The sequence below is a fragment of the Tilletiaria anomala genome (assembly GCF_000711695.1).
Source record: "Tilletiaria anomala UBC 951 chromosome Unknown K437scaffold_18, whole genome shotgun sequence".
NCBI classification, from domain to species: domain Eukaryota; kingdom Fungi; phylum Basidiomycota; class Exobasidiomycetes; order Georgefischeriales; family Tilletiariaceae; genus Tilletiaria; species Tilletiaria anomala.
Genome location: NW_013547004.1, coordinates 82,946 through 103,801, shown reverse-complemented (window position 1 = coordinate 103,801; position 20,856 = coordinate 82,946). Strand labels below are relative to the sequence as shown.

General features: G+C 55.4%; 9 protein-coding genes across 9 annotated transcripts; 5 read left to right on the top strand and 4 right to left on the bottom strand.

The window, feature by feature from the left end:
* The first annotated feature begins 11 nt into the window (after positions 1-11).
* On the top strand, positions 12-2,428 carry K437DRAFT_233471 (uncharacterized protein). The gene is made up of 3 exons (XM_013389137.1): positions 12-534; positions 604-735; positions 808-2,428. The coding sequence occupies exons 1-3, from the start codon at positions 130-132 to the stop codon at positions 2,380-2,382; spliced, it is 2,112 nt and encodes a 703-aa protein (XP_013244591.1). The 5' UTR covers positions 12-129; the 3' UTR covers positions 2,383-2,428.
* A 1,534-nt stretch (positions 2,429-3,962) lies between these two features.
* Positions 3,963-6,217, top strand: K437DRAFT_60457 (glycoside hydrolase family 27 protein). The gene is made up of 7 exons (XM_013389136.1): positions 3,963-4,283; positions 4,365-4,404; positions 4,499-4,797; positions 4,874-4,895; positions 4,966-5,077; positions 5,147-5,408; positions 5,486-6,217. The coding sequence occupies exons 1-7, from the start codon at positions 4,173-4,175 to the stop codon at positions 6,098-6,100; spliced, it is 1,461 nt and encodes a 486-aa protein (XP_013244590.1). The 5' UTR covers positions 3,963-4,172; the 3' UTR covers positions 6,101-6,217.
* A 725-nt stretch (positions 6,218-6,942) lies between these two features.
* K437DRAFT_273047 (TPT-domain-containing protein) lies at positions 6,943-8,720 on the top strand. Its single transcript, XM_013389135.1, has 3 exons — positions 6,943-7,380; positions 7,464-7,719; positions 7,817-8,720. The coding sequence occupies exons 1-3, from the start codon at positions 7,142-7,144 to the stop codon at positions 8,381-8,383; spliced, it is 1,062 nt and encodes a 353-aa protein (XP_013244589.1). The 5' UTR covers positions 6,943-7,141; the 3' UTR covers positions 8,384-8,720.
* On the bottom strand, positions 8,713-10,546 carry K437DRAFT_244784 (RNA polymerase II transcription factor B subunit 2). Its single transcript, XM_013389134.1, has 2 exons — positions 9,002-10,546; positions 8,713-8,902 (listed from the first exon to the last, which is right to left on the bottom strand). The coding sequence occupies exons 1-2, from the start codon at positions 10,459-10,461 to the stop codon at positions 8,860-8,862; spliced, it is 1,503 nt and encodes a 500-aa protein (XP_013244588.1). The 5' UTR covers positions 10,462-10,546; the 3' UTR covers positions 8,713-8,859.
* An 871-nt stretch (positions 10,547-11,417) lies between these two features.
* Positions 11,418-12,875, top strand: K437DRAFT_60308 (putative DIC1-mitochondrial dicarboxylate carrier). Its single transcript, XM_013389133.1, has 4 exons — positions 11,418-11,868; positions 11,956-12,485; positions 12,557-12,590; positions 12,662-12,875. Exons 1-4 carry the CDS (start codon positions 11,615-11,617, stop codon positions 12,768-12,770), a joined length of 927 nt encoding a protein of 308 aa, XP_013244587.1. The 5' UTR covers positions 11,418-11,614; the 3' UTR covers positions 12,771-12,875.
* A 191-nt stretch (positions 12,876-13,066) lies between these two features.
* On the bottom strand, positions 13,067-13,466 carry K437DRAFT_267215 (uncharacterized protein; the record flags this gene model as incomplete). Its single annotated transcript, XM_013389132.1, has 2 exons — positions 13,067-13,177; positions 13,254-13,466. The coding sequence occupies 2 exons, from the start codon at positions 13,464-13,466 to the stop codon at positions 13,067-13,069; spliced, it is 324 nt and encodes a 107-aa protein (XP_013244586.1).
* Positions 13,467-13,521: 55 nt separating this feature from the next.
* K437DRAFT_255002 (clathrin adaptor, mu subunit) lies at positions 13,522-15,910 on the top strand. The gene is made up of 9 exons (XM_013389131.1): positions 13,522-13,981; positions 14,047-14,076; positions 14,146-14,180; positions 14,246-14,377; positions 14,444-14,574; positions 14,639-14,972; positions 15,039-15,176; positions 15,239-15,648; positions 15,740-15,910. Exons 1-9 carry the CDS (start codon positions 13,973-13,975, stop codon positions 15,802-15,804), a joined length of 1,284 nt encoding a protein of 427 aa, XP_013244585.1. The 5' UTR covers positions 13,522-13,972; the 3' UTR covers positions 15,805-15,910.
* Positions 15,911-16,634: 724 nt separating this feature from the next.
* K437DRAFT_60374 (uncharacterized protein) lies at positions 16,635-17,430 on the bottom strand. Its single transcript, XM_013389130.1, has 3 exons — positions 17,362-17,430; positions 16,883-17,226; positions 16,635-16,747 (listed from the first exon to the last, which is right to left on the bottom strand). Exon 2 carries the CDS (start codon positions 17,149-17,151, stop codon positions 16,888-16,890), a length of 264 nt encoding a protein of 87 aa, XP_013244584.1. The 5' UTR covers positions 17,152-17,226; positions 17,362-17,430; the 3' UTR covers positions 16,635-16,747; positions 16,883-16,887.
* A 243-nt stretch (positions 17,431-17,673) lies between these two features.
* On the bottom strand, positions 17,674-19,121 carry K437DRAFT_273042 (uncharacterized protein; the record flags this gene model as incomplete). The annotated part of the gene is made up of 2 exons (XM_013389129.1): positions 18,165-19,121; positions 17,674-17,911 (listed from the first exon to the last, which is right to left on the bottom strand). Exons 1-2 carry the CDS (start codon positions 18,650-18,652, stop codon positions 17,674-17,676), a joined length of 726 nt encoding a protein of 241 aa, XP_013244583.1. The 5' UTR covers positions 18,653-19,121.
* Between the last annotated feature and the right edge of the window lie 1,735 nt (positions 19,122-20,856).

Below are 20,856 nucleotides of genomic sequence, written 5' to 3'. Positions count from 1 at the left end.
AGTATGCAACTCCAGCTCCTCGACACATGGCCTTATATGGTTGCGGACGTCACGCTTGCAAAGTCACGCCGTGCGATACGGCACATATAGAAGGCCCGTGTAAATAGGAGCAAGAGCCATAGCAGCAGCATGGCGTTTAGGAACCCTACCGTCGCTCTACGGTTTGCGCCAAGCCGAGCGCAGCCGCTGCTCGTCTTGTCAGCGCGTCATCCACTGGGACGGGTACCGGCGAGGGTACCAACTATCCAGCTGCAGCACTTTCCGGCGCCTTCATCGTCACGGACACTCTTCACGAGGCGCGGATCTCCATCTCGGCTTCGCTCTGCTTTGACCACCACCGTGCTCGTCGTCGGCGGTGTCTTCTTCGCGGCCTACTACGTCGACTCGCGGTCAGCGATCCACCGTTGGGTCACCATTCCTTTTCTCAAAGCTACCACCGACCCTGAGACGGCTCAGAAGCTCGCAATTCGCCTCTGTGCGAGCGGCATAGCCCCAAGGGATCTGATTGAGGACGATGATGTGCTCAAGGCCGAAGTGAGCCCTACGCCCTGAGCTCAGCCAGATTCTTCCACTTATACTGATACTGGCATCACCTCCCTGCAGATCTTTGGAAAGAAGCTTTCCAACCCTATCGGACTCGCTGCTGGCTTTGACAAGCAAGCAGAAGCGATCGATGGCCTCTTGGACCTCGGCTTTGGCATCGTGGAGATCGGAAGCGTAACTCCAGAACCGCAGGTAAGTCGATCGATAGCGGAGGATGTCCAGGGATTGGCAATCCTCTGACCGCTAGGCCTTGTCGTATTGTAGCCGGGAAATCCACAGCCGCGCTATTTTCGACTCGTCGCCGACAATGCAGTTATCAATCGCTTTGGATTCAACTCGGAGGGGCATGTTGCCATACTCGGACGGTTGAGAGACCGGATCCGTCGCTGGCTGCTGCATGAATCGAATGTAGCGGACATGTCCATCAGCAGCGGGAGTAGTCGACAGACAGTAGAGAAGCTGTTGGCGAGCCACCCTGACTCGGCACCTCGCCTCGTGGACGCTGCCGGCTTGCCGCGCAGTCTGCGCGAAGGGAAGCTTCTCTCCATCAACCTTGGCAAGAACAAAATCAGTGCTGAGCAGGACGTCTCTGATTACGTGAAAGGCGTACATAAACTCGGGCCATACGCAGACATGATCGTCGTCAATGTTTCGTCGCCGAACACCCCCGGGCTGAGGAGACTGCAGCGTCGCGGGGTGTTGCAGGACCTGCTCAAGCAGGTCGTCTTTGCTCGCGACGAGATGCTTCAAAACACGGGTACCAAACTCCGAGACGGAAAGCCGGGCCTCACAACGCCATTACTCGTTAAAATTGCTCCAGATCTGGACGAGGTGCAGCTACAAGATGTCGCAGACGCAGTGATGGAAAGCGGCGTGGATGGCATCATCGTGTCGAACACTACGATCCAGCGGCCAACATCGCTCATTTCGACGAATCATATTCATGAGGCCGGCGGGCTGTCCGGGCCGCCACTCAAGCCTCTATCTCTCAAGGCGCTGACGGCCATCCGCGAACGCGTTGGCTCTGAGCTGACAATTATCGGCTGCGGCGGCATCTACACTGCACAGGATGCGCTGGACTTTGCGAAAGCGGGTGCGAACGCTGTACAGCTGTACACGAGCTTTGGCTACGAAGGTGTCGGACACCCACGCAGGCTCAAGGACGAGCTGACCGCGCTGCTGAAGCAGGAAGGCATGACGTGGATGCAGGTCGTTGGCTCCGGCATTGATCTGAGCAACTTGGAGGAAACAAAGGGCAAGAACTACACGGAGTTGAAGGACCTGTACAGGCGCAACGTTGCCAGCATCAAGTCCCAGATGGAGGATCTACGGCTGCAGCTGGGCGGATCCGCCAAGACGAACATCACCGCGCTGCCATACTTTCAGCCCGACCCTGCGGACACGGATTACGTGACCCTGCTCGAGCGCGTGCACGAAGTGCTCGGCTCTGAACCCGGCTGGGTCCAGGATGACGCCCTGGGACGCGGAAGACGCATGACGGCCGGCGAGGAGATCGACGCCATGCTCGACGATGCGCTGCGGGATCCAAAGATGTCTGCCCACGCTGCCGTCTTGCCATCAGGCGTCGTCGGTGAAGGCGAGGAAGCCATCAGCGCAGCGCCCGAATATACTGGAAAAGGTTCGCTTGAGGCGAAGGTGACCACCAGAGTCGGGGTCAAGGAAATGGCAACGAGCGCGTGGGAGTCGCTAGTCTCTTCGGCATCGGGATCCGGCGCCACTGCTGCCGCCCCCTCCGACGAGAGCAGGCGCACGTTGCTCGTTGGCATGGATGGCACCAGACCAGACTTTAAAGCGGCGGACAAGCTGCGTGTCGTGTAGGCAGAGCAGGATGCTAAATGAAAATATATTTCACATACGATAGGACGAGCAGGGCAGCCTTGCTTCCACTATCAACTGCGCTGTTGGGTCGACAGCTGACGTTGTCGTCACTTTATTTAGAAGCCTCGTCCGCTGCCATGCCTGCAAAGTGAAGCGATGCGCACGTGCGGGAGAACGTTTCGCGGTCTGGTGATCTGGTTGTATTCGACGACTCACGACTCTTGAGACTATGACACAGTACAATGGCAATGCCTTGCTAACGCTGCTATGTATATTGTGCATTCAACGCAAACTGTAGTGATGCTATACACAATTGCACGATTGGCGACCGAACGTCCGCAAAACGCGACGGAGAGGTCAGCCGTCGGAGGATGTCGTACACCATAGATTTACATTTCACGGGAGACGCAAAGGTCATGGTAAGCAGAGACAAACAATCAGAACACATAAGCACAGGTAGAAAGCCGACGGAGGGTTTCCGCGCTGCGCAGTGCCTCAGCTCTGCAGGCCACAGCCTACTGCAGCCCGGCAAGGCTCCAATCAACGTCCCCTGTTATCGGCAAAGGCTCGCGGAGAGCTCGTTGCAGCCTCGGATCTTGGCGTCGTGCTGTCCCTGGAGCGCTCCCATTCGACGATGCTCCCAGCGTCCCTGCTGCCACTCCGATTCGCATCGCCCTAAAGCCTATTTTCCAGGCAAATAAATGACAATTTTAGCGCATTTCGTACTTCTTGCTGCTCTGTGCTGCCGCTCTGCTCTCTTTTCGCCTCTTCGCCTGCTTCGCTAATCACTGACCTGCTCAACACATTTGACTCGCGAGGGTGTGTTCGTTCGGCTATCCGCGGCTACAGTCGTTCCAATTTCGGTCTGAGCCAAACGTGCGGACGACAGCACGCTTCCTGATGCGGGCAACCAGCCATTTCTCCGCGACGTGGGTTGTAGGGTTATCCACTTTTCAGGCGGACAACTGGAACTGCAAAGAAATCACTGCACCGGCCACCCTGACTAGCCTCCCCCGGATGAACGCAGATTGCCGACGGGGACAACCAAATGAACGAACACTAGGGACAGCAGGTAATCTTTTTCCACTCTTCCAGATTACTCACTACAACGACAGGAACTGTGCACTCCGCAGTCAGCAGGGGTGCGGTCTCCAAATTGGCCACATTCGGCGCATTTTCCGACTGGCGTCGCTCTTGGCGACAAAGACACTAGCGTGATGCTGCTGCGCAATGCACTGTTGACTTGCAGGCACAAAAATGGCACTTAAGTCGACTCTGGCTGAAATCCGGGGCTCCACTCGGTTCCAGCATGTTTGCCACGCATATCGTGAGAGGATGAAGTCATCGCAGTCATATCCGGATACATACATACGGCCTCAACCAGAACGAGCTCTCGCAGGATCTCGCTCATGGCTGCTCGCCTGCACAGGCTCCTGGTTCCTGGCTACGTTCTCTCTGCATCGAGGAGTGCTGCTCGCTGCCAGATAGGTGATGGCAGATGACAGCATTGATGTGCATATTCCTTCTTGTTCCTCTCGGCATTCGACAAGAGACAGCCCGTCATGAAGCTATACATGCAGTGGAACCAGAAAGCCGCCTGCTGCCTGTAGCGAGATGGCGATCGGTTGGGAGAGTTGGAACCTTCTTCCGAACAGACCTAATGCGTTTTGTACCGTTGTACAGTCTTAGTTGCCCTGGAGGCCCATCAGTTAAAAGGCGCGAATACGTGGCAACGAGTCCGTCGCCTTCTCACTTGTCCGTCACATCCTCTGCCTCTTCCACCGGCAGCCATGATCTACCAAGCTTTGCTCTCACTTGTCTCTTCCGCTATCATCCTCGGCTCGGCGCCGGCCCAAGCTCTGGACAATGGTCTTGCGCTGACGCCTCAGCGTGGCTGGAATGTGAGCATGTCTATTTCATTCTTGCCGCCTGGAAGAAGATTGTCTGACGCTCGAGTGTGCTCATGTCTGCCCCGTGACTAGACTTGGAATAAGTACGGCTGCAACATCAACGCGTCCATCAGTGAGTGTCGTCGAAAGCCGCCTTCGACTTTAGAAGGTGCTGTTCTTTGGCTGACGGACGCTTTGTCAATCATTTCGACGATGCTGTCCGACAGTCCTTGCAAATGGCAAGGCTCTGATTGACGAAGGCTTGCACAAGGCCGGCTACGAATACGTCGTCGTCGATGACTGCTGGCAGGGTCCGCGTGACCCAAGCACGGGGCGCATCACCGTCGACTCGACCAAGTTCCCACACGGGCTCAAAAATCTCACAGACGAGATCCATGCGATGGGTCTCAAAGCCGGCATCTACAGCAGCGCTGGCTCCATGACGTGCGGCAGACACGTCGGTAGCTTGGACCACGAGGAGATCGATGCGCAGACTTTTGCGGATTGGGGTTTCGACTACCTCAAAGTGAGTGGCTCGCCGTCGTGGCGCCCAGCTGTCTACGGTTACGGAAACTGAAGAAAAGACATCTTCTCCTTATTAGTACGATAATTGCTTCAACGAAGGTGAGCAGCAGCTCGGTTGCTACACGTAGGAGCCTCTTGGATTGACGCGTGAAATTTCTGTATTGTCCAGGCCGTTCTGGAACACCAAAGATCTCGTACGACCGCTACAATGCGATGACTATGGCGCTCAACAAAACGGGTCGGCCAATCCTTTTCAGTCTGTGCCAGTGGGGTGAGGACAGGTGAGTGCGCGACTGTTGTCCTCAAGCGCTTACTTAGATGCAATTGACTCATCCGCGTCTCTCCAACAGCTCCTACCTCTGGGCACCGACGATCGCCAACAGCTGGCGAATATCCGGCGACATTTACGACAACTTTGACCGTGCAGATGCCAGATGCCCTTGTGACGACATGACGACGCAGACATGCTACCTGCAAGGTTTCCACTGCTCGGTCAAAAAGATTGTCAACTTTGCCAAGAGTCTCGGTCAGAAGGCGTTCCCGTCTGCTTGGCTCGATCTGGATATGCTTGAAGTCGGAAATGGAGGCATGAGCACGACGGAGTATGTCACGGTATGTTTCGAAGCTCGTGTGTGCTGCTTGTTGTGGACGTGCGAAGCTGACGACTCGACCTGTGATGCCGCCACTAGCACTTTTCCATGTGGGCCATGATGCGCAGTGCGATGATCTTGGGCAACGAGCTGTTTAGCATGGACAATGCGACACGAGCGATCGTCAAGAACACTCATGTCCTCGACCTCATCTCGGGCGACGCAAACGGGTCCCCTGCGTACCCGGTCTGGGAAGAGACCACTTCGACCAACGGCACGGAGATGCAGCTGTGGTTCTCCTCGCTAGTCAACGGCACGTACGCCGCCGCACTCGTCAACTGGGGCAGCCAAGATGCATCGGGGCAGAGCATCGACTTGAGCACTTTCTTCGTCGACGATGCGCCCGCGCGCAAGGCGTCGTGGGACGTATACGACCTGTGGGCAGGCGTCGATTTTAAGCAGGGCACCGTACCCGCCAAGCTGAGCAAGCTGAGTGGCTCGCCATTCACAGGCTCGATCGGCAACCTCGATGTGCCCTCGCACGGCATCAAGCTGCTCCGCCTCGTGCCTGCCGGTACTGATGGAAAGGGGATGTCGGAGCAGGAGCACAAGCGGCGAGCGCTGCAGGAAGCCGAGCACGTCCAGCTCGAGAGGGCAATGCAGTGGCAGGAAGACCGAGTGAATGCGCGCAGGATGGCTAGCCGCGGACTGTAGACGCTCCCTTCCGGCAGAACTGAGTTTCCCTTTGCGATGTTCTTTCTATCTATTCGAAAAGGCTGCTCGAAACCGCAAAGTGTCTTTCTCTGTACTTTCAAGGCATTGCAATGCGTAGCTTTGTAGAGACGTGACCCATGGGACCAGGGGCGTCACCAGGATCGTGATGTAGCGACCCTAGAATCCCTGATGTGGATCTGCCGCCTACCTGGTCGCACGACCTTCCGTTCGATCCTAATTTCTATATATATGTAGTTGGGATCGGCGATGATTCAGAATGACGACTTCCGTATGCATGCGAGTCATTCCCTCTCCCGCTGAACTACTTCTGTATTCCATCTTGACCATTACATGGAGCCAGTGAAATGTCGTACGCGTGGTGCGTGTGGACTGCCCGCCGACTGTGCCGCTATGGAGCTCTGCCTGTTGCACGGCTGTGGCTGCTGGCTGGCACGTGCGTGACGGCTGGCTGCATTGTGGGCTGCACTGTATCTTCTTTCATCATGAAGGCGGAAGAAGCCGGAGGAACAGAGCTGAGATTGGGAGCGCAGTGCTCTCTCGCCTCTCCACTCTCCAGACAAGAGCCAATCCGGCGGGCGTTGTTCATACGGAAATCATTTTTGAATTTGAGGAGCGACGTGGGCTGCCGCAGGCTCTCGCTCTCGTTGGCGCTAGGGTTAAAGGGCGGTAGAGCAGTCTTCTCACTTTTGCCTTCAGGCGAGTTTGCGCGATTTGCGCCAAAAGTTCCATCGCAAACCTCAATGTCTGGACGAGCTGCGTCGAGCCTGGGGCTGCTGGACGATGAGGGGTGAGCATTGGAGCACTGTCGGATGCGGTTGTCAGGCAGGTAATGGCAAACGTAGAGGCGTCGCAAGTCGGTCATGCAAAGCAAAGAAACCTTTGTACGAAACATCGACATCCATCCATAATGTTTGATGTCTGCATCCCTTTGAGACCAACCCGGGCACGCTTGTTTCTCCGTCAGCCAACCATTTGAAAAGATTGGCCCCATTCGGCGGTGATACTTGACGCACGCTCATCATGGCCAAGCAGCACACTTCGCTGCCCATGCAATCGCATGTGGTTGACGAGAAGCACGACCACATACACGGCAATGCCTCGTTGCGATCGCCGACGTCCGTCGCGCACGGCAGCGACAATGGAGGCGCCGGCGTCTTGCCTGGAGGTAGCCTGAACAAGAAGCAGGAGACGAAGGTTCACCCGGTCGTCATCATCGCCCTATGGATCTCGCTGTCGATGAGCGTCATCATCTACAATGCGTGCGTAGCAAACAGCTTGCCATGCGTCGTTACCCAGGAATTGCGAGGGTAGCTGACTGAGAACCTTCATTACTTCGCCCCAGGTGGATTCTCAAAGACAAGGGCTTGGGGTTCAACTACCCTATCTTCCTCACCACCTTCCACATGGCTTTTTCGACAGTTGGCACCAGGCTGCTCGCGCGGTATACACACCTGCTTGATGGCCTTGCAAACGTAGAGATGACCAAGGACCGATGGATCAAGAGCATCCTGCCCATCGGCTTCCTCTTCTCGGCCTCGCTTGCACTCTCTAACTATGCCTACCTCTTCCTGTCCGTCGCATATATTCAGATGGTCAAGGTGCGTGTGACAGGTCCGACATGTTCTGCGCTGCTTCTGTTCGAATGCTCACATCTCGGAAGCTGACTTTCGGTTCATGATTTTCTTTGTTCTTCAGGCCTTCACACCTGTCGCAGTATTGCTCATTTCAATTTTCTTTGGTCTGAAGCAAGCCAACCCGACGCTGCTCGGCATCGTCTTTGCAATCTCATGCGGCGTGGCCCTGGCGTCCTACGGCGAACTGGACTTCCAGATGTTTGGCTTTATTCTGCAAGTCCTTGCGATCCTTTTCGAGTCCTCGCGACTCGTCATGATCCAGGTCCTCCTCCAAGGCCTGAAGATGGACCCGCTTGTGTCGCTGTACTACTTTGCACCTGTCTGCGCCGCCATGCTCGCCATCGCGCTGCCGATCATCGAAGGCCTGGAGCCATTCCTCCAGCTCGGCAAAGTAGGCCCGATCGTTCTGCTCACCAACGCAAGTTGCGCGTTCTGCCTGAACATTGCTTCCGTCTTCCTCATCGGAGCTGCTAGCTCGCTCGTCCTCACGCTCGCCGGCGTCGTCAAGGATATCTTGCTCATCTTTGGCAGTATGTTCCTCCTCGGCAGCGTCGTCACCGGCCCGCAGTATCTCGGATACGCAATTGCGCTCGCCGGTCTGGTCGCTTTTAAGCTGCACAAGAGCTAGATACATGCTCATGCGCTGCTGCCATCTTTGCAGGGATAGTGCGGAGGGGTGGGTGTGACGGGCAGGCAGGCAGAGAGCCCAGAATGCATTCGAAGTGCATAGTAGAGGGAAGGGAGGATGCGAAGGTTAGGCTGGAGCAGCGGGCTGACTGCTCGACAAGACGAAAAGGACAATTTATGACATTTCTTCAAGCTGGTCCCCACTGCAGTCGAAGCGACACGCTTCCTCGTCCCAACCCAGTTACTCAATCGGCCTCTCACAGGGCCCTTTCTGGTCTCCTTACTTGCACTCGCTCGTTGCTTTGTATTAGCAATCTGATAGACAGTTTTGTTGCTTTACTCGTCTGGTTGGACGTTCAAATTATGCGTGCGATGGATAGGTCTATGCTACAGATGGGTGCATTCAAAGGGAAAGGAAGACGAATGCACATTGCCCGCGTGGGTGTCCCATGGCGGGCAAGGTGAATGCAGGCGTGTTTATACGAGTCGGCGCTTGATAAAGTCTCGTATTGGACCAGTGCTAAGTTGCAGGAGGAAATATCAGCGTCGGCTCGTACTCAACAAGGCAGCCACGGCCACGGCCACGACGGGATAGTGTCGCGTAAGCAAAGCCACTCACCCCTCTGCGCTGACGAAGAATCTTCTGGTCTCCTCGCTCTCCCACAGTAAGACACCGGACTCCCTCGCATAGTTCCTGACCAGCTCGAAATCCGCATAGCTGGTGAAGTCTGTGTACAAGCTGCCCTGCTGTGCGGCGACGCGATTCTTCTCTCTTTCCCACAGTCGTATCTGGTCAGTGCATGTGACGGGGAGCAATGTGTCGCTCTTCCACATCTGTGGATGCGCATGGTGCGTGAGGTACGCGATGATCTGCTCGGCGGTGATGCCATTCGCCAGCGCGGATTTGATGCTATCACGTGTGATGATGCCGATGACGAGGTTGGGGAAGCGCGACTTAAGCGTCACGAACAGGTTGAGCACGGCGATGCGCAGTGGGTTAGACGTGTACGCGTACACGCGATAGTTGGTCTCGAGGATGATATAGCCTTTTTCTTCGTGCGCTTCGTCGATGCTGTTCACAATCGGCGAGGCATTCGAGGTGAGAGATGTCGCGAGACGCGTAGGGTAGAAGCGTCGACTGCTGCCTGCCCGCTGATACACCAGGCCATAGTCACGAAAATCTTCCAGCATATGCAGTTGCGTTTCCGAGAGCTCCTCTGTCGAGTAGTCGCGCCCCAGCTCAAGGGAGCCAAGCATGAAGAGGAAGGACATGACTTCGACCAAGTCCATGCCGCGCGGCTCGGCGAGCGCGAGATATTGCAGGAGCAAGTCCCATAATTGCGTGTTGACGTCTTCCAGCAGAAATTGGAACCCACGAGCTGTAATCTTGAGTGAAGTGGCTCGGTTGGTGCCGGAAAACGTGCTTGGTCCCGCGACACTGGGTGCTGATGCGTTCCCTTTTTGCATCAGACCAGACTGTTTCAATAGGTAGAGCACCGGCTCACGTGGCGCCTCGAAGCCTTCTGATCCGACCAGAAAGTGCAAGATAGCCTCCCATTTGGCCTTGGCGTGATTGTCAAGGAAGGCAATGTCCACGGCGTGCTGGTCGACCGTATGGGAAAGCACGCCGAACGAACGATGATCTCCTCCGCCGATCAGCGCACACCGCATGTTCTCCTGGAAGACGCCATTCATCTGCAGGAGCTTGTTGCTGTTGCTACCACTTTCACGGATGATGCAGAGGCTCTTGAGGCGCTTCATCGTCCGTTCTCGCAGACGCCTACCCTCCTTGGTCAGCTGCGCGTTCCAATCGGCGAGAGCGAGCGGCGCGTCCATGAAGAGCATCTGCATGACGAGCTGGCGCGCGAGCACGGGCAACAGGCGGAAGATGGCAAGGCAGCTGGCGGGCTTGGCAAAGAGACGGTTGAGAATGGCAGGGGGCTGGCGATCGAGGAAGTCATTGATGTTCTCGGCGCCAATGCCGGCTGCACGCGACTGGTCCGCGATGGTTGTCGCCGGTTGTCGCGCTGCATCGTCGCCTCGCGTCGGGTCCGCGAACGGAACTGATGCTTTCGACATTCCGATCACGCTTCTCAAGATGGCATCCACCTGACACAGATGTCTATGGACGCGCACATAGGGACCACATCGGAGGGAGATCCTGTGGCATTTGTTAGAGGTGGTGGTCTTCTGCGTGCTAGATGACTTCTGGCATTTGGTTTGATGGCACTATTGCTGGCGACACTCAACAAGCAGAAGTTGCACCGATTCCCCATGACACGAGTTGAGCTCGCCATATGAGTTGTCGGCTGTCCGGCTGCCAAGCTGCCTGGACATTTGACTGGCTTGCGCCAGGCACTGGCCCACTCTCAACCCTCACAACGCTCAATGCTGTTGCACCCCGCACTTACCTGATTCCTGTCGCAGAGCCTGCCTGCAGTCGAGTGTGCACGCGCTTGCGCATATGCGCGTTGGTCTTTTGGCCCTCGTCCTCCCGCGCTCCGCACATGACCAGGCCCTTTGTTGGGATCGACATAGATTGCTATGGCAGGTCGTCACTAATTGCTGTACAGTTCGAGGCTGGGTCATGGCACATGACATATTCAATTGTTCGACAGAGTACAAAGGCGCTGAATATAATGAGACCTGAGGAGACTGAAGTGTGGACGTCGGACAGAGCAATTCCTCGCACGGCAGTCGCAGGCGGCGAGAGAGGGAGATGGTGGCTGTCGTCTCAGTACAAGTACTACTGGATGCAACAGCATATGCCGGAGTCCTGGGACTAGCACTAGGTGTTGATCCACCCGCCCAACATCTGCTCAATACTCTCCATAGCATAGGCTTGCTAGTTGCTCAAATGATGATCCATGCTTCTTGATGACCGCTGTGTAATGATTGTGGCTGTGATATATCCTCAACCAACAAATCAAGCCATCTTGCACGGGTCATACGACCCGGAAAGACCTGCGCGGATCGTCGTCCTATAGCCAGCAACAAACAGCAGCGCCCCTCCGCCCACCACCAGCCACACGTTCACCGTTCGCCCACATTCCTTGCTCCAACCTCCATCTTGGACATTCAGCGCTTCGACCGCGTTCGCCTAGATTGCAAGCATACGACTCAAGCTTGTCTTTCATCAACTCAGTGCATAACAGTTGGCAAGAAAAGTCGAAATACAGCCTTTTCAGCCGCGCCGCATTCTCCCCTTTGAGAGATACAGCCAATCGCACTCATGTCCACTGCCCGCCCCTCGTCTACTGTGCCGCCAGGCAAGAAAAAGGCGCCGTACCCGTTTTACCTGGGCGGCTTGGCGGCCTGCAGCGCTGCGACCATCACGCATCCGCTCGACCAGAGCAAATACCGCTTACAGACCGCCACAAAGAAAGTCGGTCTCGTCTCAACGGTCGCCAAGACGGCCAGTGAAGAAGGCATCCCTGGTCTATGGAAAGGATTGACTGCTACTCTTCTAAGACAGTTTACTTACTCGTGAGTTGCCTATATAAGCCGGTGGTGAATTCCAACCCCAAGGCGCTAAGAAGTACTTTCTGCTGTGGATGCGACCCATGCGCACAGCATCACGCGCTTTGCCGTATATGAGGATATGAAAGCGCGACTCGCGCCGCCCGGCAAGGCGGCACAGCCCTCGCAACTAGCCCTCGCCGCCGCCACGGCCGGTGCTGTTGCCGGTGTGATTGGCAACCCTGCAGAGATCGTCTTAGTGCGCACATGCTCGGATCTGAACAAACCACTGGCGGAGCGCTACGCCTACCGCAACTGCATCGATGGTCTCATCCGCATCGTCAGGGACGAGGGCGCCAGCACGCTCTTCAGGGGTCTGGCGCCGAACATCGTGCGAAGCATGGTGCTCAACATTTGCCAGCTCGCCTCGTACGACACATTCAAGGCTGCATTGATGACTAGCGCCGGACTACAGGACGGGCCCGTCCTGCACTTCGCCGCGGGCTTCTGTGCTGGAACGTTCGCGACGACCATGTGCACACCCGTCGACGTCGTCAAGAGCAGGGTGCAGAACGCGGCCAAGGGCGCCGATAGCAGCGTCATGGCTGTTATTCGGACTTCGCTAGCAAAAGATGGCCCGATGGGTGAGTGATTAGTCCAGACCTTGCAGATTACATCTTCTGAACGAGCCTCCCTCTTTCTACTCCTGTGATAGTCTTCATGCGTGGTTGGACCCCCGCATGGCTGAGGTATGTCTCGGAAAGCGTCACTTCGGCACTTGTGCTCAATGCTGAAATGCCCGTCCATGCCTTGTCGATAGGCTGCAACCGCAGACGACGCTGCTCTTCCTCTTCTTTGAGCGCTTCAAGGTGAGTGTAAGCGCCATGCGGCTGCCTGCAATCGCAGGCGAAGGCGGAGTTTTGGGCTGATGTACGCCATTTCCTGCATTGCGCTCCGGTGACCAGAAAATCATGGACGCTTCGCGCGAGAAACACGGGACCCTGTATGTCGATGCGTAGGACTGCTGGCGTGCTGGGCTCGGGCTTGGGCCAGGCAGACCATTTGGACGATTGCAAGTTGAAGAGAAAGACGTCATATCGTGCAAAGCGACGACGTGTGACGATCCAGCTGGGATCTTGATGTTTGATAGAGACGAAATGACAAAGGAAATTACCACTGGCTGCCATGTCGCGAGGGGAATCGCCTTCGGAATGAGTTTGACTGCTCAAGATGATGGCGAACAGCTGAGGAGCGCTTTGAGCGCCTTGTTCATGTCTCCGTCGTTCTCGGCAAGAACTTTCTCTGCTTGCTGCTTGCTGAGCAGCAACTCCTTCATCTGCTCACCCCGGCCGAATGCGTTAGAAATTGTCCTCCTTATGCGAAAGAAAGAGTGGCGTTGTGCGCGATCTCACCAGGAACTCCACGTCGTCCTTCTTCAGCTTCCCTGTGAATCCTGATACAGCCGCTGCTCCTCCCTGCAGCTTCTTGGCAATTTCGGCCGGTAAGACGGCCGGCGTTTCGCCCATGCAGATCGCAGCGACGTGCTTCTCCAGCTTGCTTCGCACGAATGTCCAGTCTTCGCTCGAGACCGCATCGCCCCAAGCCTGGATCACTTCGGCGCCCATTTTGTCGTCGCCGTCGTATGCGGCTTGGCTGCGAAAAAAACAATGATCGGGGCGACGGACAGGCAATGTAGGAAGCTTAGGCCGTAAGAGGTCGATGGACAAGTACGCGAAGTGCGGAAGGTTGTATGCATCTTGCATACAGCTATTGCTCTTCATTCGTCGACCTTTCTCGTGGTTCGACTTTGACGTCGTTCCGCCTGTTATGCGCCTTTGTGCGGCAGCCGGCAGCTGGCAGGAGCAACAAGCCTGATACAGCGCGGGCCACTTCAGGTCTCTTGTGACTGCCACCAACCTCTCACTCAGATAGCCGGAATGACCGCTTCATACACACCCTCCATGCAACGTTCGGAACCCGTTCGCCCTCTCTAACATAAAACAGTCTTGAGACTCGATGAGAGTCGAGGAAGCAACGGCCAGAACGGTGCGGTCAAGCCTGCGACTTGCCGTTGCTGGAACACCGGCCGTTCCAACATTGTAGAACCATCGACGACCTCTACTTCTTCGCCATGATTTCGGTGAGGAATTTATCTTGCGCCACGGAGCAGAGCTCGCCTCGCTTAATAACGGTCTCTACTTGCAGGCCTTTTTCATATTCAATCAGAAGGGAGAGGCGAGTTCTTATAAGAAGTTCCGAAATTACCACATTCATATCTGACGGACGCGGGTTCTATGGGAGCAGGTGCTGATCTCTAGGCTATTCCGTAGCGACCTCAAGTTTGTGCTTCGCTAGCGCATTTTTTGCGCAAGACCAAGTGCTGATGCGTTCCCCAACTTTACAGACGATCAATATCAGACATCTTTCGCATCCAAGTGATCGCAAATCCAGATGTGCGCTCTCCGATTATCACGCTCGGCAGCACCAGCTTCTTCCATGTGCGGCATGACAACGTCTACGTGGTCGCTGTGACCAAGTGAGCTCGTGCGCGCTCCCGCTTCAATATCTTTGAATCTGAGCGCTGACAGCATCCTCATCGCAGGTGCAACGCGAACGTCGCGCTGGTGTTCGAATTCTGCTATCGTGTCATCTCGATCGGTCGCTCCTATTTTGGCAAATTTGACGAGGAGGCAGTCAAGAACAATTTTGTTCTGCTTTACGAGCTTTTAGACGGTGAGAGGCCGGTATGATTGTCATAATGCATCGATGATTCTTGTTGAGACGTTTGGATTTGCAGAAATCTTGGATTTTGGCTACCCGCAAAACAGCGAGATTGACACGCTCAAGATGTACATCACGACTACGAGCGTCAAGTCTGAGCAGGCCGTCCGCGAAGAGTCGGCCAAGATTAGCATCCAAGCTACTGGAGCGGTCGGCTGGAGGCGAGCAGATGTCAAGTATCGCAAGAACGAAGCGTTCGTGGACGTTATCGAGAACGTCAACTTGCTCATGAGCTCCAAAGGGACGGTATTACGCGCGGATGTGGATGGGCAAATCCTAATGCGGGCGTATCTGTCAGGGATGCCGGAATGCAAGTTTGGGCTAAACGATAAGCTGATGCTCGAGAAGAAGTACGCTCCATCGTGTGAGCAATATCTTTAGGCTATCAAGGCGCTGACCACATCCTCCTCGTGCAGGGGCTCAACGGCAGCGACGGCCGAGGATGCGATCGTGCTAGACGACTGCCAATTCCACCAATGCGTAAAACTCGGCAAGTACGATGTAGATCGAAGCATCAGCTTCATCCCTCCTGACGGAGAATTTGAGCTCATGAGGTGAGCGTTTGAAACATCGCTGCGGATGATCACCTGATCTAATGCGCTGTTTTTTGCGTCAGATATCGCTGCACAAGCAACGTGAACCTGCCATTCAAGGTACATCCTATCGTCGAGGAAGTGACAAAATCGCGTGTGGAATATTCTGTGCACGTGCGTGCCAGTTTTGACGCCAAGCTGAATGCGACGAACATCGTCCTCAAGATCCCCACGCCGCTGAACACGACGAATGTCAAGTGCCAGGTCCCGCTGGGCAAGGCCAAATATGTTCCCGCGGACAATGTGATCATTTGGAAAATCCCGCGCATGCAAGGCGCCTCGGAGTGCTCGCTGCAGGCGGAAGCGGAGCGCTCCAGCACTACGCATGGGAAGGCGTGGAGCCGGCCGCCGATCGAGGTCGATTTTCAAGTGCTCATGTTCACTGCGTCAGGGCTTCTTGTCCGGTATCTCAAGGTGTTCGAAAAGAGCAGTTGTGAGTGGACGGAAATGCTGGCTTGCATCCCCCGAGGGCCATTTCTGTCAATGACGCTGATCGCACGCTGTGTTCATTTCGAACTTGACAGACCAAAGCGTCAAATGGGTCCGATATCTGACGCGCGCCAATGGGTCCTACCTGATACGTTTCTAGCTCGCCAAACAGCTGGGGAGTCCTGAGGGATCCTCGCGTCTCAACGGCTTGCTCGCGACGCGCTCGCCCATCTTGTACTCTAGTCATCGTGTATTGCTATCATTACCCCCAGTAGTGGCGAGACTGTAAAGTGTGGTCAACAATGTGCTTCCTTGCGGTCTGGACGCTTTGCAGCACCAACACTTGCACGTGCCTCTTTACCCACAACTTCCGAGCTGGTGTTCTCGCATCAATGAGGGCCGCGTCCATCCAGATTGCACAGCTAGCACAGAACCGCGAGTCAGGTCAACGTCATACCTCTCTTGTAGGACATATGTACAACGAACCAATGCTTTGGACTCTCTGTCTCCCACGCTGTGCTACACAGCTACAAGCATGCGCGCAGCGCTGCTTGCACTTCGAACCACCATCACTCTGAGGAATGACCATCTGAATTCTGACCATACCTGTTGATATTATTAGTCTGGGGGAAACTTTGCCTCACAGCATCACACGTCGCGTCTGACGAGCTGACGCGTCGCGTCAACCGCCATTGTTCCGCGCCGACTTCATTATTTTTGGTGCCCCAAGGTCCGGCGAGCAAGCCTTGAAGCAACCCGGCAATATGATTTTGTATTGCTCTTTGCCTGTTGCCAGTCCCTACTAGTCTACTATGCATTCAACATTCATCAGTCGCTTGTCCTTAACTCGCCAGTGCCAAAAGACCTCGAGTCCTCGATCATGGAGACTTGCTTCGTGTGTTGCAGGACTCTGCTATAGACTATGGAGCACTAAAAGGAAACGCCCTTGGCGAGAGTTGTGATACAAAGTTTAGTGGGGTGAGTGCAAGACGCTCGCCGGTGCTGTGCAGCGAGGTGCCTTTCCGGAGCTCCGTGGGTGTATATCCGTACATTTGTTGAAGGGTCCAAGTTCGACCACAGTCGGCCAGTGACTGCGTTGCCCCCTGGAAAAGTGGCAGGATTTGGGTGAATGTGTAGAAAAAGCGCAAGATTGATTTCTGCTCAGACGATCGAGCAGGTCCTAATGGCACTGGGGCACTGTCACAATCCAGCCGACACCTTCGCATTCTCCCACCCACTCAAATCAGCGCCAGGCGTGGAAGTAGTCAGAGGCAGGCGCGGGGACACATCTCCCAATCATGGAAATGGTCAACCTTTCTCTCGTCCGTGGTGTCGCCCCACTTTGCTCGTGTGGTGAGCCAGTGGGACAAGGTTGGCCAGTTGCCTGCGCCTGGGAGTGTGTATGCGGTCGCGGAGTCATTGCTGGACGTGCCCATATTGCACCAGAGTCTGTCATAAATTCTAACAATGACCTGCCTGCCCTCCTGCCACTCTGCCAGGCGGCCATGCGCTGGCGCCTGCCTGCCTCATGCCTGACTGGCTGGCAGTGGCTGATTGGCTCTTGAAGAGTCTACGAGCGATGCTATCGAAGAAGAAAAGGGGGATGTTGTTAGCGAGGCGTCACCGATCGAGACTGCAAAAAGAAGGGGAAAGAGAGAGAAAGCGAGAATGAGAGTGACGACTCTTGGGAGGGACTGTTGGGTCAACGATACTCAGCCAGAAGGTAATGTGGGGGAACATAGATCGTTGGAGTCACCCGACGACTCCCCCACAGCAAAGCATTGCATTCAGTCGGCGATTGGACGAAAGCGATGAGTGTCCTGGCGTCGGCGCAAGCGTCGCACAATTAGCTGCCAGTGCTGGTCTTTGAACTTATCCGTTGCTAGCTTGAGGTGCTTCTGGTTGACGATATTTTAGAGAACAAAGCCGTCGAAGGGTTGCAATTGGTAGGTGCCGGTGATGCTGATGTCGTACACATGGGTGCCTGCGGGCCCTCCCGCTTGACGCTGAGAGCCAGCAGTTCACGATCCTAGTTCTTGCTGCCTTGCCAGGCACCCTTGCAGCTCGGATCCCCACGCTCGTGCCTCTCCTCATTGCAGTCCCAGCAGCGCACTTTGCGCCGGTGGGTTGGGCGGGCTGCTGCACGCGACAGCGTCTGGGAGACCGTGTGAACGACAATCGGGTTCGCCGGACGGCTCGGCTGAGGCGTATAGATGTCATCACTAGCCATCATAGGGCCTGTCTGCGTCACGGCTACGCCGAGGTTTCTGACGAAGGAGAGGGCTTTGGCTAGGCATGGGTGCTTGGCGTCATGTATTGTAGTATTGTAAATGACTCGAAGAGTTTCCGGGAGAGTTGCTAACAAGTCGCTGATCAGGACTGCATCCGATCGCTCATGCCGCGGGGGTCAGCAAACCAGCTGCTGCACAAAGTCCACGTGCTGAACATAGTCGCCGTTGAAACATAAGTCTCGGAGTCTTCGAAGGATCCACGCTGTACTCTTGGAATGGGCGGACTGACGCAGGAACTCGCTTTTGAAGGCGGCCCAGGGCAGGGTCGACTTCCCGGACGAGAGTCTCAGGGACCAGAGTACCAGCCAGTGGCTGCGTCCCTGAAATCGTTGGCCGCCGCAGCGGACTGCTGTCCAGGTGGGTCAGACCCACGAGCACGAACTTGGCCTCACACAAACTCAACCATGCTCCTGCATCCTCTTGCGTCTTGTCGTGGGATGGAGCGAACTGCACAATTGGCAGCCCAAAATGCAGCAGACGCGCGTTGTCCTGGCTGACCTCTAACTGCTGCGAGTCGAAGTTGGGCACTTGTTCTGAGACGCTTGGCGTCGCCCTCAGTGTCGTCTTTTTCAGTTCTGCGAGCTCCGATCGCAAATCATGGAGCTCGAGCTCCAGATTCTTGACAGTTGTCTTCGGCATTGTGGATTTGCAATCTTTAGATGTCCTCGGATTTTGAATTGTACCAAGTTTGCCGTCTTCTGGCCGGACTTGACTCATTCTCCCTCGCTATCGGAGCGTGATTTCCTTTGTCTCCCTGCCAGCAGGTGTTGACGTGCTCGAGAGGTGAAGCGACCTTCGCTTTTGAGTGAGAAGTGTACCAGGCACTGATTGATGTGTCGAGTAAGTGGGTAGTGCACGATGGGAGTCGCTGACAGCAACTGCAGTTGCATCATGTCACACGGGTCTCGCGAATGGCTTCTGGAAGCGATTCGCCAAATGAAAATGCGTGCAGTGTATATGAGCAAACTTGGTCTCCCTCATTCTGTGGAGTAAGTACAAGCGATGCCAATTATTTTATCCCAGTTCCATTCCCTTGCTTGGATCGGGCGTTACCGACTTTACCACTGCACCGGACTGCAGTGGATCAGGGCCAAGAGGCCAACAAAATCGGCATTGTGTCGCGGTTGAGGAGTCTGCACGAGAAGATGCTAATCGAAGGGAAAAAAGATGGATGCGATATGCGGAGACGTCACCGATCGAGTGGGCAAGAAAAGAGGGGGGGAAAGCGAGACAAAAAGTGAGAGTGAGGAGTGCCGACTTTTGTGAGTGTTGGCTCCATGATACTCTGCTAGAAGCGTGACGCGGGGGAAACATGCATCCATCATTGAAGTCACCCAACCACACATCCTTCCCACCAGCCTCGTCCATCCTGGGCCTACCACAGAAAATCCAGCCTTCAAGATCTTATCAGCGGCCGATATCGCCCCGCATAGGATAGATCGGCTGCTGCTTGACATGCCTCGCGGCCTCACACGCCGATATTCGAGGGTACAAGTCTGGGCAGGATTCTCAACAGCACGAACCTCGATACTCTGTTGAGAGAGAAGCTCATCTCACCCCCAATCAGCTTTTCACACAACTGCACCCTCTGCGGACCACAGCAGAGCCTCGAGCACACTATTGGCTGTCTCTAACAAGCCTGCAAATACGTCATTGGCACCACACTGCCACTTGAACCGTTCACGACGACCTCAACGCCGGCCGCTTCTGCTGCCAGACATTGAGGCTCTCTGTTGAGAGCTTCAACCTTTTGCATACACCCGCATCAGGCGCGCGGGGCATTTCTTGACGGCATTTGAATGGGGTAAATGCATACGAACTAGCCAGTTTATTGCTTTAGGACCTTCCGTGAGTGTTACGAGACTGGGGTGTCGTCAGGCATTCAGGGTGATCGGAGGCTGCGTATTCTTGGGCTGCAGCAGATTCACTCGTCCTGTTGGTAGCATTTACCGGATGGGCAAAGCATGAAGGAGGGCTGGGAGCATGGACAGGATGATGCGGGCTGCTGCGACACCTCTGAGCTCGTGCTGACCCGCGTCGGCATGATATGACACGCAGGATATCGCCAAGGTCGACGTGAACTTTCTACGCGGTGCAGCAAGCGCAGCACCTCAGGACCATTCTCCGCCTCTGTTCTCTTCGCGTTTCTGCGCACCAGCCTCACGCTACGATTTGAGCATTCAGTGCTCTTCTCACGATCACGAGTTTTCTTCTATAGGCGCCCGGTTTCGTTGCGTCACAACTAGTGAGGTCCACCCACCTACTTCGATTTTACTTCTCTTCACCTCTCACCATTCTCTCACGACTCTCATCATCAGGATGGGTAATCAGAATTTCGACTTTTCGGCGTTCTTGAACTCTTCTTCGGGCGGCCAGCCTGACCGAACGGCGCCGAGGCGCAACGGCAACGGCAATGCTAATGCAACTGCTGCGAGTGGTGGGCCGATCAACCAAAACGACCTCGTGTCTCTCCTGAGCAGCAGTGATATGAACCAAGTGGGCATGTCGCTCAGCAGCAACGACCTTTTTTATATGCCCTGGGAGTCACTTGCACCGTTGGATCCCATTGTCGCAGCTCCAGTCCCTCCTACTTCCATCGATGATCCACTTGCATCTGATTTCACCACTAATGACTTACTTGCGAAGAGTAAGTCTCAGTCATTTCACTGTCAACCTGCTCAGGGGACGATCACAGGCGAAGCCCATTCGTTGGACACGCTCTTGGACCCAACACAGGCTCCGTCGTCGATTTTGAACGATGCCAGCTGCGTGGAAGCCAGCGGCAGCCGAGCTATGGGGGTGCACCCGCAGATCCAAGAACAGATCAATGATGCTACCGCTTACGAGGGCGGTGACAGCAATGTGGCCAACACGCGCTTGGCGTACCGTGCACGCATCCTCGCGCACCACTCTCACTTCCT